Source organism: Oncorhynchus masou, chromosome 29 (assembly GCF_036934945.1).
Source record: "Oncorhynchus masou masou isolate Uvic2021 chromosome 29, UVic_Omas_1.1, whole genome shotgun sequence".
Taxonomy (NCBI): domain Eukaryota; kingdom Metazoa; phylum Chordata; class Actinopteri; order Salmoniformes; family Salmonidae; genus Oncorhynchus; species Oncorhynchus masou.
The window spans coordinates 99571065-99585318 of record NC_088240.1 but is presented as its reverse complement, the minus strand read 5'-3'; the positions used below and the strand labels follow the sequence as shown (position 1 = coordinate 99585318).

Genomic DNA, 14254 nt, shown 5'->3' with positions numbered 1-14254 from the left:
ACTCTGCAGCTGGCCCTGTGCTGGTTATGTGGAGTCAGAGCAGGACACTGTTCCACTCTGCAGCTGGCCCTGTGCTGGTTATGTGGAGTCAGAGCAGGACACTGTTCCACTCTGCAGCTGGCCCTGTGCTGGTTATGTGGAGTCAGAGCAGGACACTGTTCCACTCTGCAGCTGGCCCTGTGCTGGTTATGTGGAGTCAGAGCAGGACCTGTTCCACTCTGCAGCTGGCCCTGTGCTGGTTATGTGGAGTCAGAGCAGGTTCACTCTGCAGTGGCCCTGTCTGCAGTCAGAGCAGGTCCTGGTTATGTGGAGTCAGAGCAGGACACTGTTCCACTCTGCAGCTGGCCCTGTGCTGGTTATGTGGAGTCAGAGCAGGACACTGTTCCACTCTGCAGCTGGCCCTGTGCTGGTTATGTGGAGTCAGAGCATGACACTGTTCCACTCTGCAGCTGGCCCTGTGCTGGTTATGTGGAGTCAGAGCAGGACACTGTTCCACTCTGCAGCTGGCACTGTGCTGGTTATGTGGAGTCAGAGCAGGACACTGTTCCACTCTGCAGCTGGCCCTGTGCTGGTTATGTGGAGTCAGATCAGGACACTGTTCCACTCTGCACATCCTGTGCTGGTTATGTGGAGTCAGAGCAGGACACTGTTCCACTCTGCAGCTGGCCCTGTGCTGGTTATGTGGAGTCAGAGCAGGACACTGTTCCACTCTGCAGCTGGCCCTGTGCTGGTTATATGGAGTCAGAGCAAGACACTGTTCCACTCTGCAGCTGCAGTGAGTCCTGTCTCAGGCTGGTGAGGTGTCCCCCACTCTCAGGAGCTGTATTAGACAGGCAGACAGGCAACGACGGTTACCCTGCTGCTCTGCTCATTGATTGAGTTGGAAGGTGAGCTCAGACATCCAGTCTCACACTCCACCATCGCCATGGGAGACGCTAGGCAGAAATGAACAAACAGCCGTGGGGTGGGAGGAGAGGCAGGGGCTGTGAAACTCACTTCAATGTGAGTCTCCGGTGGAAGGTCTGTCTCCCTCCTCACATAGAACAATGATGCAGTCTGTCTCCAGTCACATCCTGTCTGTCTCCAGTCACATCCTGTCTGTCTCCAGTCACATCCTGCCTGTCTACAGTCACATCCTGCCTGTCTCCAGTCACATCCTGTCTGTCTACAGTCACATCCTGCCTGTCTACAGTCACACCCTGCCTGTCTACAGTCACATCCTGTCTGTCTACAGTCACACCCTGCCTGTCTACAGTCACATCCTGCCTGTCTACAGTCACATCCCGCCTGTCTACAGTCACACCCCGCCTGTCTACAGTCACATCCTGTCTGTCTACAGTCACACCCTGCCTGTCTACAGTCACATCCTGTCTGTCTACAGTCACACCCTGCCTGTCTACAGTCACATCCTGTCTGTCTACAGTCACATCCTGCCTGTCTACAGCCACATCCTGCCTGTCTACAGTCACACCCTGCCTGTCTACAGTCACATCCTGCCTGTCTACAGTCACATCCTGTCTGTCTATAGTCACATCCTGCCTGTCTACAGCCACATCCTGCCTGTCTACAGCCACATCCTGCCTGTCTACAGCCACATCCTGCCTGTCTACAGCCACATCCTGCCTGTCTACAGCCACATCCTGCCTGTCTACAGTCACATCGTGCCTGTCTATCATTCAGTGTTTCTGTCTACAGTCACATCCTGCCTGTCTGAGAACCAATCAGTGTGTCTGTCTACAGTCACATCCTGTCTGTCTACAGTCACATCCTGCCACCCTGCTCCCACCCGTCCAGGACATTTTAGTTTTACATTTGTCATTTTGAATTCAATCTATCATTTATAAAGTCCTTTTTACATCAGCCGATGTCACAAAGTGCTATACAGAATCCCAGCCTCAAACCCCAAACAGCAAAGCAGCTGTAGAAGCACAGTGGCTAGGAAACAGTCCTGAGAAAGGCAGGAATCTAGGAAGAAACCGAGCGAGGAACCAGGCTATGAGGGGTGGAGATTATAAACCTAGAGAGGAACCAGGCTATGAGGGGTGGAGATTATAAACCTAGAGAGGAACCAGGCTCTGAGGGGTGGAGATTATAAACCTAGAGAGGAACCAGGCTCTGAGGGGTGGAGATTATAAACCTAGAGAGGAACCAGGCTCTGAGGGGTGGAGATTATAAACCTAGAGAGGAACCAGGCTATGAGGGGTGGAGATTATAAACCTAGAGAGGAACCAGGCTCTGAGGGGTGGAGATTATAAACCTAGAGAGGAACCAGGCTATGAGGGGTGGAGATTATAAACCTAGAGAGGAACCAGGCTATGAGGGGTGGAGATTATAAACCTAGAGAGGAACCAGGCTATGAGGGGTGGAGATTATAAACCTAGAGAGGAACCAGGCTCTGAGGGGTGGAGATTATAAACCTAGAGAGGAACCAGGCTATGAGGGGTGGAGATTATAAACCTAGAGAGGAACCAGGCTATGAGGGGTGGAGATTATAAACCTAGAGAGGAACCAGGCTATGAGGGGTGGAGATTATAAACCTAGAGAGGAACCAGGCTCTGAGGGGTGGAGATTATAAACCTAGAGAGGAACCAGGCTATGAGGGGTGGAGATTATAAACCTAGAGAGGAACCAGGCTATGAGGGGTGGAGATTATAAACCTAGAGAGGAACCAGGCTATGAGGGGTGGAGATTATAAACCTAGAGAGGAACCAGGCTCTGAGGGGTGGAGATTATAAACCTAGAGAGGAACCAGGCTCTGAGGGGTGGAGATTATAAACCTAGAGAGGAACCAGGCTATGAGGGGTGGAGATTATAAACCTAGAGAGGAACCAGGCTCTGAGGGTGGAGATTATAAACCTAGAGAGGAACCAGGCTATGAGGGGTGGAGATTATAAACCTAGAGAGGAACCAGGCTATGAGGGGTGGAGATTATAAACCTAGAGAGGAACCAGGCTCTGAGGGGTGGAGATTATAAACCTAGAGAGGAACCAGGCTCTGAGGGGTGGAGATTATAAACCTAGAGAGGAACCAGGCTATGAGGGGTGGAGATTATAAACCTAGAGAGGAACCAGGCTCCGAGGGGTGGAGATTATAAACCTAGAGAGGAACCAGGCTCTGAGGGGTGGAGATTATAAACCTAGAGAGGAACCAGGCTCCGAGGGGTGGAGATTATAAACCTAGAGAGGAACCAGGCTATGAGGGGTGGAGATTATAAACCTAGAGAGGAACCAGGCTATGAGGGGTGGAGATTATAAACCTAGAGAGGAACCAGGCTCTGAGGGGTGGAGATTATAAACCTAGAGAGGAACCAGGCTCTGAGGGGTGGAGATTATAAACCTAGAGAGGAACCAGGCTATGAGGGGTGGAGATTATAAACCTAGAGAGGAACCAGGCTCTGAGGGGTGGAGATTATAAACCTAGAGAGGAACCAGGCTATGAGGGGTGGAGATTATAAACCTAGAGAGGAACCAGGCTCCGAGGGGTGGAGATTATAAACCTAGAGAGGAACCAGGCTCCGAGGGGTGGAGATTATAAACCTAGAGAGGAACCAGGCTATGAGGGGTGGAGATTATAAACCTAGAGAGGAACCAGGCTCCGAGGGGTGGAGATTATAAACCTAGCGAGGAACCAGGCTATGAGGGGTGGAGATTATAAACCTAGAGAGGAACCAGGCTCTGAGGGGTGGAGATTATAAACCTAGAGAGGAACCAGGCTCTGAGGGGTGGAGATTATAAACCTAGAGAGGAACCAGGGTCTGAGGGGTGGAGATTATAAACCTAGAGAGGAACCAGGCTCCGAGGGGTGGAGATTATAAACCTAGAGAGGAACCAGGCTCCGAGGGTGGAGATTATAAACCTAGAGAGGAACCAGGCTATGAGGGGTGGAGATTATAAACCTAGAGAGGAACCAGGCTCTGAGGGGTGGAGATTATAAACCAGAAAAGAACCAGGCTCTGAGGGGTGGAGATTATAAACCCAGAGAGGAACCAGGCTCTGAGGGGTGGAGATTATAAACCTAGAGAGGAACCAGGCTCTGAGGGGTGGAGATTATAAACCTAGCGAGGAACCAGGCTATGAGGGGTGGAGATTATAAACCTAGAGAGGAACCAGGCTATGTGGGGTGGAGATTATAAACCTAGAGAGGAACCAGGCTCTGAGGGGTGGAGATTATAAACCTAGAGAGGAACCAGGCTATGAGGGGTGGAGATTATAAACCTAGAGAGGAACCAGGCTCTGAGGGGTGGAGATTATAAACCTAGAGAGGAACCAGGCTCTGAGGGGTGGAGATTATAAACCTAGAGAGGAACCAAGCTATGAGGGGTGGGCCAGTCCTCTTCTGGCTGTGCCGGGTGGAGATTATAAACCTAGAGAGGAACCAGGCTCTGAGGCGTTGAGATTATAAACCCAGAGAAGAACCAGGCTCTGAGGGGTGGAGATTATAAACCTAGAGAGGAACCAGGCTCTGAGGGGTGGAGATTATAAACCTAGAGAGGAACCAGGCTATGAGGGGTGGAGATTATGAACCTAGAGAGGAACCAGGCTATGTGGGGTGGCCAGTCCTCTTCTGGCTGTGCCGGGTGGAGATTATAAACCTAGAGAGGAACCAGGCTCTGAGGGGTGGAGATTATAAACCTAGAGAGGAACCAGGCTATGAGGGGTGGAGATTATAAACCTAGAGAGGAACCAGGCTATGAGGGGTGGAGATTATAAACCTAGAGAGGAACCAGGCTATGTGGGGTGGAGATTATAAACCTAGAGAGGAACCAGGCTTTGAGGGGTGGAGATTATAAACCTAGAGAGGAACCAGGCTATGTGGGGTGGAGATTATAAACCTAGAGAGGAACCAAGCTATGAGGGGTGGGCCAGTCCTCTTCTGGCTGTGCCGGGTGGAGATTATAAACCTAGAGAGGAACCAGGCTATGAGGGGTGGAGATTATAAACCTAGCGAGGAACCAGGCTCTGAGGGGTGGAGATTATAAACCTAGAGAGGAACCAGGCTATGAGGGGTGGGGATTATAAACCTAGAGAGGAACCAGGCTATGAGAGGTGGAGATTATAAACCTAGAGAGGAACCAGGCTATGAGGGGTGGAGATTATAAACCTAGAGAGGAACCAGGCTATGTGGGGTGGAGATTATAAACCTAGAGAGGAACCAGGCTCTGAGGGGTGGAGATTATAAACCTAGAGAGGAACCAGGCTATGAGGGGTGGAGATTATAAACCTAGAGAGGAACCAGGCTCCGAGGGGTGGAGAATATAAACCTAGAGAGGAACCAAGCTCTGAGGGGTGGAGATTATAAACCTAGAGAGGAACCAGGCTCCGACGGGTGGAGATTATAAACCTAGAGAGGAACCAGGCTATGAGGGGTGGAGATTATAAACCTAGAGAGGAACCAGGCTCCGAGGGGTGGAGATTATAAACCTAGAGAGGAACCAGGCTCCGAGGGGTGGAGATTATAAACCTAGAGAGGAACCAGGCTATGAGGGGTGGAGATTATAAACCTAGAGAGGAACCAGGCTCTGAGGGGTGGAGATTATAAACCGAGCGAGGAACCAGGCTATGAGGGGTGGAGATTATAAACCTAACGAGGAACCAGGCTATGAGGTGGTGGAGATTATAAACCTAGAGAGGAACCAGGCTCTGAGGGGTGGAGATTATAAACCTAGAGAGGAACCAGGCTATGAGGGGTGGAGATTATAAACCTAGAGAGGAACCAGGCTCTGAGGGGTGGAGATTATAAACCTAGAGAGGAACCAGGCTCTGAGGGGTGGAGATTATAAACCTAGAGAGGAACCAAGCTATGAGGGGTGGGCCAGTCCTCTTCTGGGTGTGCCGGGTGTAGATTATAAACCTAGAGAGGAACCTGGCTCTGAGGGGTGGAGATTATAAACCTAGAGAGGAACCAGGCTATGAGGGGTGGAGATGATAAACCTAGAGAGGAACCAAGCTATGAGGGGTGGGCCAGTCCTCTTCTGGCTGTGCCGGGTGGAGATTATATAAACCTAGAGAGGAACCAGGCTCTGAGGGGTGGAGATTATAAACCCAGAGAAGAACCAGGCTCTGAGGGGTGGAGATTATAAACCTAGAGAGGAACCAGGCTCTGAGGGGTGGAGATTATAAACCTAGAGAGGAACCAGGCTATGAGGGGTGGAGATTATAAACCTAGAGAGGAACCAGGCTATGAGGGGTGGAGATTATAAACCTAGAGAGGAACCAGGCTATGAGGGGTGGAGATTATAAACCTAGAGAGGAACCATGCTCTGAGGGTGGGCCAGTCCTCTTCTGGCTGTGACGAGTGGAGATTATAAACCTAGAGAGGAACCAGGCTCTGAGTGGGTGGAGATTATAAACCTAGAGAGGAACCAGGCTATGAGTGGGTGGAGATTATAAACCTAGAGAGGAACCAGGCTCTGAGGGGTGGCCAGTCCTCTTCTGGCTGTGACGAGTGGAGATTATAAACCTAGAGAGGAACCAGGCTCTGAGGGGTGGAGATTATAAACCTAGAGAGGAACCAGGCTCTGAGGGGTGGAGATTATAAACCTAGAGAGGAACCAGGCTCTGAGGGGTGGAGATTATAAACCTAGAGAGGAACCAGGCTATGAGGTGTGGATATTATAAACCTAGAGAGGAACCAGGCTATGAGGGGTGGAGATTATAAACCTAGAGAGGAACCAGGCTATGAGGTGTGGAGATTATAAACCTAGAGAGGAACCATGCTATGTGGGGTGGCCAGTCCTCTTCTGGCTGTACCATTCAGAGAGGAACCAGGCTATGAGGGGTGGCCAGTCCTCTTCTGGCTGTGCCGGGTGGAGATTATAACAGAACATGGCCAAGAATGGAACTCAGGCTGTAATACAATAAAATATGGACTAAGTCCAGGGATAGTGACTCTGTATGTCACAACAACGCTGAAACCACATTAGGAGCCTGTCTGAGTACCATTCAGTGGGTCGGTCACATTAGGAGCCTGTCTGAGTACCGTTCAGTGGGTTGGTCACATTAGGAGCCTGTCTGAGTACCATTCAGTGGGTCGGTCACATTAGGAGCCTGTCTGAGTACCGTTCAGTGGGTTGGTCACATTAGGAGCCTGTCTGAGTACCATTCAGTGGGTCGGTCACATTAGGAGATGATGGAGCCTGTCTGGGTACCATTCAGTGGGTCGGTCACATTAGGAGCCTGTCTGAGTACCATTCAGTGGGTCGGTCACATTAGGAGCCTGTCTGGGTACCATTCAGTGGGTCAGTCACATTAGGAGATGATGGAGCCTGTCTGAGTACCATTCAGTGGGTCGGTCACATTAGGAGATGATGTAGCCTGTCTGAGTACCATTCAGTGGGTCGGTCACATTAGGAGCCTGTCTGAGTACCGTTCAGTGAGTCGGTCACATTAGGAGATGATGGAGCCTGTCTGAGTACCATTCAGTGGGTCGGTCACATTAGGAGATGATGTAGCCTGTCTGAGTACCATTCAGTGGGTCGGTCACATTAGGAGCCTGTCTGAGTACCATTCAGTGGGTCGGTCACATTAGGAGATGATGTAGCCTGTCTGGGTACCATTCAGTGGGTCAGTCACATTAGGAGATGATGGAGCCTGTCTGAGTACCATTCAGTGGGTCGGTCACATTAGGAGATGATGTAGCCTGTCTGAGTACCATTCAGAGGGTCGGTCACATTAGGAGATGATGTAGCCTGTCTGGGTACCATTCAGTGGGTCGGTCACATTAGGAGATGATGGAGCCTGTCTGAGTACCATTCAGTGGGTCAGTCACATTAGGAGATGATGTAGCCTGTCTGGGTACCATTCAGTGGGTCGGTCACATTAGGAGATGATGGAGCCTGTCTGAGTACCATTCAGTGGGTCGGTCACATTAGGAGCCTGTCTGAGTACCATTCAGTGGGTCGGTCACATTAGGAGATGATGTAGCCTGTCTGAGTACCATTCAGTGGGTCGGTCACATTAGGAGATGATGGAGCCTGTCTGAGTACCATTCAGTGGGTCGGTCACATTAGGAGCCTGTCTGAGTACCATTCAGTGGGTCAGTCACATTAGGAGATGATGGAGCCTGTCTGAGTACCGTTCAGTGGGTCGGTCACATTAGGAGATGATATATTTCCTTCAGATTACACAGATCCACAAAGCAATTCCCATATCTACTGGGTGAAATACCACAGTGTGACAACACAGAGAGATCAGGTGGAATATCACAGAGAGATCAGGTGGAATACCACAGTGTGACATCACAGAGAGATCAGGTGGAATACCACAGTGTGACATCACAGAGAGATCAGGTGGAATACCACAGTGTGACATCACAGAGAGATCAGGTGGAATACCACAGTGTGACATCACAGAGAGATCAGGTGGAATACCACAGTGTGACATCACAGAGAGATCAGGTGGAATACCACAGTGTGACATCACAGAGAGATCAGGTGGAATACCTCAGTGTGACATCACAGAGAGATCAGGTGGAATACCACAGTGTGACATCACAGAGAGATCAGGTGGAATACCACAGTGTGAGAGTAGAGGGTAGAGGGGTGTAGCTGGGTGGTAGAGGGGTGTAGCTGGGTGGTAGGGGGGTGTAGCTGGGTGGTAGAGGGGTGTAGCTGGGTGGTAGAGGGGGTAGCTGGGTGGTAGGGGTGTAGCTGGGTGGTAGAGTGGTGTAGCTGGGTGGTAGGGGGTGTAGCTGGGTGGTAGGGGGGTGTAGCTGGGTGGTAGAGGGTGTAGCTGGGTTGTAGAGGGGTGTAGCTGCACTTTATTCCTGTGTAGCCTCCTCCTCTCCTCCCCTCTCCTCCCCCTTTCCTCTCCTCTCCTCCCCCTCTCCCTCCCCTCTCCCTCCCCCTCTCCCTCTCCTCTCCCTCTCCTCTCTCCCTCTCCTCTCCTATCCTCTCCTCTCTCCCCTACCATTCCTCTCCTCTCCTCTCTCCCTCTCCTCTCTTCCCCTCCTGTCCTCCCCCTCCCCCTTCCTCTCCCTCCCTCCCCCTCTCTCCGTCCCTCTCCTCTCTTCCCCTTCCTCTCTTCCTGGAGCCTGTCTTCCCCTCCCCTCCTCTCCCTCTCTTCCCCTCCTCTCCTCTCTTCCCCTCCTCTCCTCTCTTCCCCTCCCCCTCTCTTCCCCTCCCCCTCTCTTCCCCTCTCCAGTCCTCCCCCTCTCCTCTCCCTGTCCTCCCCTCTCCTCTCCTGTCCTCCCCTGTCCTCCCCTCCCCGCTCCTCTCCCTCCCTCCTCTCCTCTCCTGTCCCCTCTCCTCTTCTCTCCTCTCCTCTCCTCTCCTGTCCTCTCCCCTCTCCTCTCCTCCCTTCTCCTCTCCTCTCCTGTCCTGTCCTCTCCTGTCCTCTCCTCCCCTGTCCTCTCCTCCCATGTCCTCCCCTCCCCCTCCTCTCCTCCCTCCCTCTCCTGTCCTGTCCCCTCCCTCCTCTCCTGTCCTCTCCTCTCTCCTCTCCTGTCCTCCTCTCCTCCCTCCTCTCCTGTCCTCTCCTCTCATGTCCTCTCTCCTCTCCTGTCCTCCTCTCCTCTCCTCCATACCCTTCATCTCATCTCCCCAATGATCATTGCTGTTTTGCGGTTGCTGTTCACTTTTTCAGTGTGTTCTCTCTCTTTCCCCAACATCCTTTCTCCCTCTCTCCTCCTTTCTCTCTTTCCCCAACATCCTCTCTCCTCCTTTTCTCTTTCCTCAACATCCTCCCTCCCTCTCTCCTCCTTTCTCTCTCTTTCCCCAACATCCCTCTCCTCCTTTCTCTCTTTCCCCAACATCCTCCCTCCCTCTCTCCTCCTTTCTCTCTCTTTCCCCAACATCCTCTCTCCTCCTTTCTCTCTTTCCTCAACATCCTCCCTCCCTCTCTCCTCCTTTCTCTCTCTTTCCCCAACATCCTCCTTCCCTCTCTCCTCCTTTCTCTCTCTCTCCCCAACATCCTCTCTCCTCCTTTCTCTCTCTTTCCGCAACATCCTCCCTCCCTCTCTTCTCCTTTCTCTCTCTTTCCCCAACATCCTCTCTCCCTCTCTTCTCCTTTCTCTCTTTCCCCAACATCCTCTCTCATCCTTTCTCTCTTTCCCCAACATCCTCCCTCCCTCTCCTCCTTTCTCTCTCTTTCCCCAACATCCTCTCTCCTCCCTTCTCTCTTTCCCCAACATCCTCCCTCCCTCCTCCTTTCTCTCTCTTTCCCCAACATCCTCTCTCCTCCTTTCTCTCTTTCCCCAACATCCTCCCTCCCTCTCTCCTCCTTTCTCTCTCTTTCCCCAACATCCTCTCTCCTCCCTTTCTCTCTTTCCCCAACATCCTCCCTCCCTCTCTCCTCCTTTCTCTCTCTTTCCCCAACATCCTCTCTCCTCCTTTCTCTCTTTCCTCAACATCCTCCCTCCCTCTCTCCTCCTTTCTCTCTCTTTCCCCAACATCCTCTCTCCTCCTTTCTCTCTTTCCTCAACATCCTCCCTCCCTCTCTCCTCCTTTCTCTCTCTTTCCCCAACATCCTCTCTCCTCCTTTCTCTCATTCCTCAACATCCTCCCTCCCTCTCTCCTCCTTTCTCTCTCTTTCCCCAACATCCTCTCTCCTCCTTTCTCTCTTTCCTCAACATCCTCCCTCCCTCTCTCCTCCTTTCTCTCTCTTTCCCCAACATCCTCTCTCCTCCTTTCTCTCTTTCCTCAACATCCTCCCTCCCTCCTCCTCCTTTCTCCTTTCCCCAACATCCTTTCCCCCAACATCCTCCCTCTCTTTCCTTTCTCTCTTTCCCCAACATCCTCCCTCCCTCTCTCTCCTTTCTCTCTTTCCTCAACATCCTCCCTCCCTCTCTCCTCCTTTCTCTCTCTTTCCCCAACATCCTTTCTCCCTCTCTCCTCCTTTCTCTCTTCTTTCCCCAACATCCTCTTTCCTCTCCTCCCTCCCTCTCCTCCTTTCTCTCTTTCCCCAACATCTCTCCCCTCTCTTTCCCAACATCCTCCCTCCCCTCTCTCCTCCTTTCTCTCTCTTTCCCCAACATCCTCTCTCCTCCTTTCTCTCTTTCCCAACATCCTCCCCTCTCCTCCTTTCTCTCTCTTTCCCCAACATCCTCTCTCCTTTCTCTCTTTCCTCAACATCCTCTCCCTCTCTCCTCCTTTCTCTCTCTTTCCCCAACATCCTCTCTCCTCCTTTCTCTCTTTCCTCAACATCCTCCCTCCCTCTCTCCTCCTCTCTCTCTTTCCCCAACATCCTCTCTCCTCCTTTCTCTCTCTTTCCGCAACATCCTCCCTCCCTCTCTTCTCCTCCTCTCTTTCCTCAACATCCTCCCTCCCTCTCTCCTCCTTTCTCTCTTTCCCCAACATCCTCTCTCCCTCTCTCCTCCTTTCTCTCTTTCCCCAACATCCTTTCTCCCTCTCTCCTCCTTTCTCTCTTTCCCCATCATCCTCTCTCTCCTCCTTTCTCTCTCTTTCCTCAACATCCTCCCTCCCTCTCTCCTCCTTTCTCTCTCTTTCCCCAACATCCTCTCTCCTCCTTTCTCTCTTTCCCCAACATCCTCCCTCCCTCTCTCCTCCTTTCTCTCTCTTTCCCCAACATCCTCTCCTCCTTTCTCTTTCCTCAACATCCTCCCATCCCTCTCTCTCCTTCCTCTCTCTTTCCCCAACATCCTCCCTCCTCTCTCCTCCTTCTCTCTCTTTCCCCAACATCTCTCTCCTCCTTTCTCTCTCTTCCCCAACATCCTCCCCTCCCTCTCTCTTCTCCTTTCTCTCTCTCTCCCCAACATCCTCTCCTTTCTCTCTCTTTCCCCAACATCTCTCTCTCCTTTCTCTCTTTCCCCAACATCTCCCTCCCTCTCTCCTCCCTTTCTCTCTTTCCCCAACATCCTCTCTCTCTCCTTTTCTCTTCCCCAACATCCTCCTCCCTCTCTCCTCCTTTCATCTCTCTTTCCCCAACATCCTCTCCTCCTTTCTCTCTTTCCCCCAACATCCTCCCTCCCTCTCTCCTCCTTTCTCTCGGAGGGGGGTTTCCCCAACATCCTCTCTCCTCCTTTCTCTCTTTCCTCAACATCCTCCCTCCCTCTCTCCTCCTTTCTCTCTCTTTCCCCAACATCTCTCTCCTCCTTTCTCTCTTTCCTCAACATCCTCCCTCCCTCTCTCCTCCTTTCTCTCTCTTTCCCCAACATCCTCTCTCCTCCTTTCTCTCTTTCCTCAACATCCTCCCTCCCTCTCTCCTCCTTTCTCTCTCTTTCCCCAACATCCTCTCTCCTCCTTTCTCTCTTTCCTCAACATCCTCCCTCCCTCTCTCCTCCTTTCTCTCTTTCCCCAACATCCTCTCTCCTCCTTTCTCTCTCTTCTTTTCCCCCAACATCCTCCCCCTCCCTCTCTTCTCCTTCTCACTCTTTCCTCAACATCCTCCCTCCCTCTCTCCTCCTTTCTCTCTCTTTCCCCAACATCCTCTCTCCTCCTTTCTCTCTTTCCTCAACATCCTCCCTCCCTCTCTCCTCCTTTCTCTCTCTCTCCCCAACATCCTCTCTCCTCCTTTCTCTCTTTCCTCAGACATCCTCCCTCCCTCATCTCCTCCTTTCTCTCTCTTTCCCCAACATCCTCTCTCCTCCTGGACACTCTCTCTTTCCCCAACATCCTCCCTCCTCTCTTCTCCTTTCTCTCTTTCCCCAACATCCTCTCTCCCTCTCTCCTCCTTTCTCTCTTTCCCCAGGGGGTTCTTTCTCTCTTTCCCCATGATCCTCTCTCTCCTCCTTTCTCTCTGGGGGACAGAGTCCTCCCTCCCTCTCTCCTCCTTTCTCTCTCTCTCCCCAACATCCTCTCTCCCTCTCTCCTCCTTTTCTCTCTTTCCCCAACATCCTCTCTCCCCACCATCCTCTCTCCTCCCTCTCTTCTCCTTTCTCTCTCCATCTCTTTCCCCAACATCCTGTCTCCCCTGCTGCATTGTGGGCACTCATCTCCATTGGAAGTCCGCCAGCACAGGGCACTTAAACTATGTATCTGTCTAGAGAGTGAATGTTAATGAAGGAGTCTGCTGACGGGCAGCTGCCATTATCACGGGCCTGTATACTGATTATAATGATCTACTGCTGGAACACATCTCTGTTAGACTGGCTGGGGGGACAGAGTGGGAGGGGTGATGGACACATCTCTGTTAGACTGGCTGGGGGGACAGAGTGGGGGGGTGATGGACACATCTCTGTTAGACTGGCTGGGGGACAGAGTGGGAGGGGGTGATGGACACATCTCTGTTAGACTGGCTGGGGGGACAGAGTGGGAGGGAGTGATGGACACATCTCTGTTAGACTGGCTGGGGGGACAGAGTGGGAGGGGGGTGATGGACACATCTCTGTTAGACTGGCTGGGGGGACAGAGTGGGAGGGGTGATGGACACATCTCTGTTAGACTGGCTGGGGGACAGAGTGGGAGGGAGTGATGGACACATCTCTGTTAGACTGGCTGGGGGACAGAGTGGGAGGGAGTGATGGACACATCTCTGTTAGACTGGCTGGGGGGGACAGAGTGGGAGGGAGAGGGAGTGGAGGAGACAGAGAGGGAGGGATGGAATAAGACAGGAAGTGGGGGGAGAGGGAGTGGGAGGATGGGATGATGGACAGGAAGTGCTGGCTGGGAGAGGAAGGATGGGATATGGACAGGAAGTGCCAGGGGAGAGGGGGATAAGGACAGGAAGTGCTCTGGGAGAGGGGCTGGGATAAGGACAGGAGTGCCAGGGAGAGGGAGGATGGACACAGGACAGGAAGTGCTAGGGAGAGGGAGGATGGGATATGGACAGGAAGTACCTGTTAGACTGGCTGGGGATAAGGACAGGAAGTGCCAGGGAGAGGGAGAGGGGGATAAGGACAGGAAGTGCCAGGGAGAGGGAGAGGGGGGATAAGGACAGGAAGTGCCAGGGAGACTGGGGGGATGGGATAAGGATGGGAAGTAAATCCTGTCTCTGACCTGGGGGACCTGTCTCTGACCTGTTTAACCTGTCTCTGACCTGTTTAACCTGTCTCTGACCTGTTTAACCTGTCTCTGACCTGTTTAACCTGTCTCTGACCTGTCTAACCTGTCTCTGACCTGTTTAACCTGTCTCTGACCTGTTTAACCTGTCTCTGACCTGTCTAACCTGTCTCTGACCTGTTTAACCTGTCTCTGACCTGTTTAACCTGTCTCTGACCTGTGATCTAACCTGTCTCTGACCTGTTTAACCTGTCTCTGACCTGTTTAACCTGTCTCTGACCTGTTTAACCTGTCTCTGACCTGTTAGACTGTCTCTGACCTGTCTAACCTGTCTCTGACTGTCTCTGGCTGTTTAACCTG

The 14254-nt window shown here is 52.1% G+C and overlaps 1 protein-coding gene across 1 annotated transcript in view; it reads left to right on the top strand.

Moving 5' to 3' along the window:
* Positions 1–1046: 1046 nt before the first annotated feature.
* LOC135519875 (uncharacterized) overlaps positions 1047–14254 on the top strand; it is a 17873-nt gene continuing 4665 nt past the window's right edge. The window contains exon 1 of the mRNA XM_064945076.1: positions 1047–1653. Within this exon, the coding sequence (XP_064801148.1) occupies positions 1047–1653 (607 nt within the window). The remainder of the gene's footprint in view (positions 1654–14254) is intronic.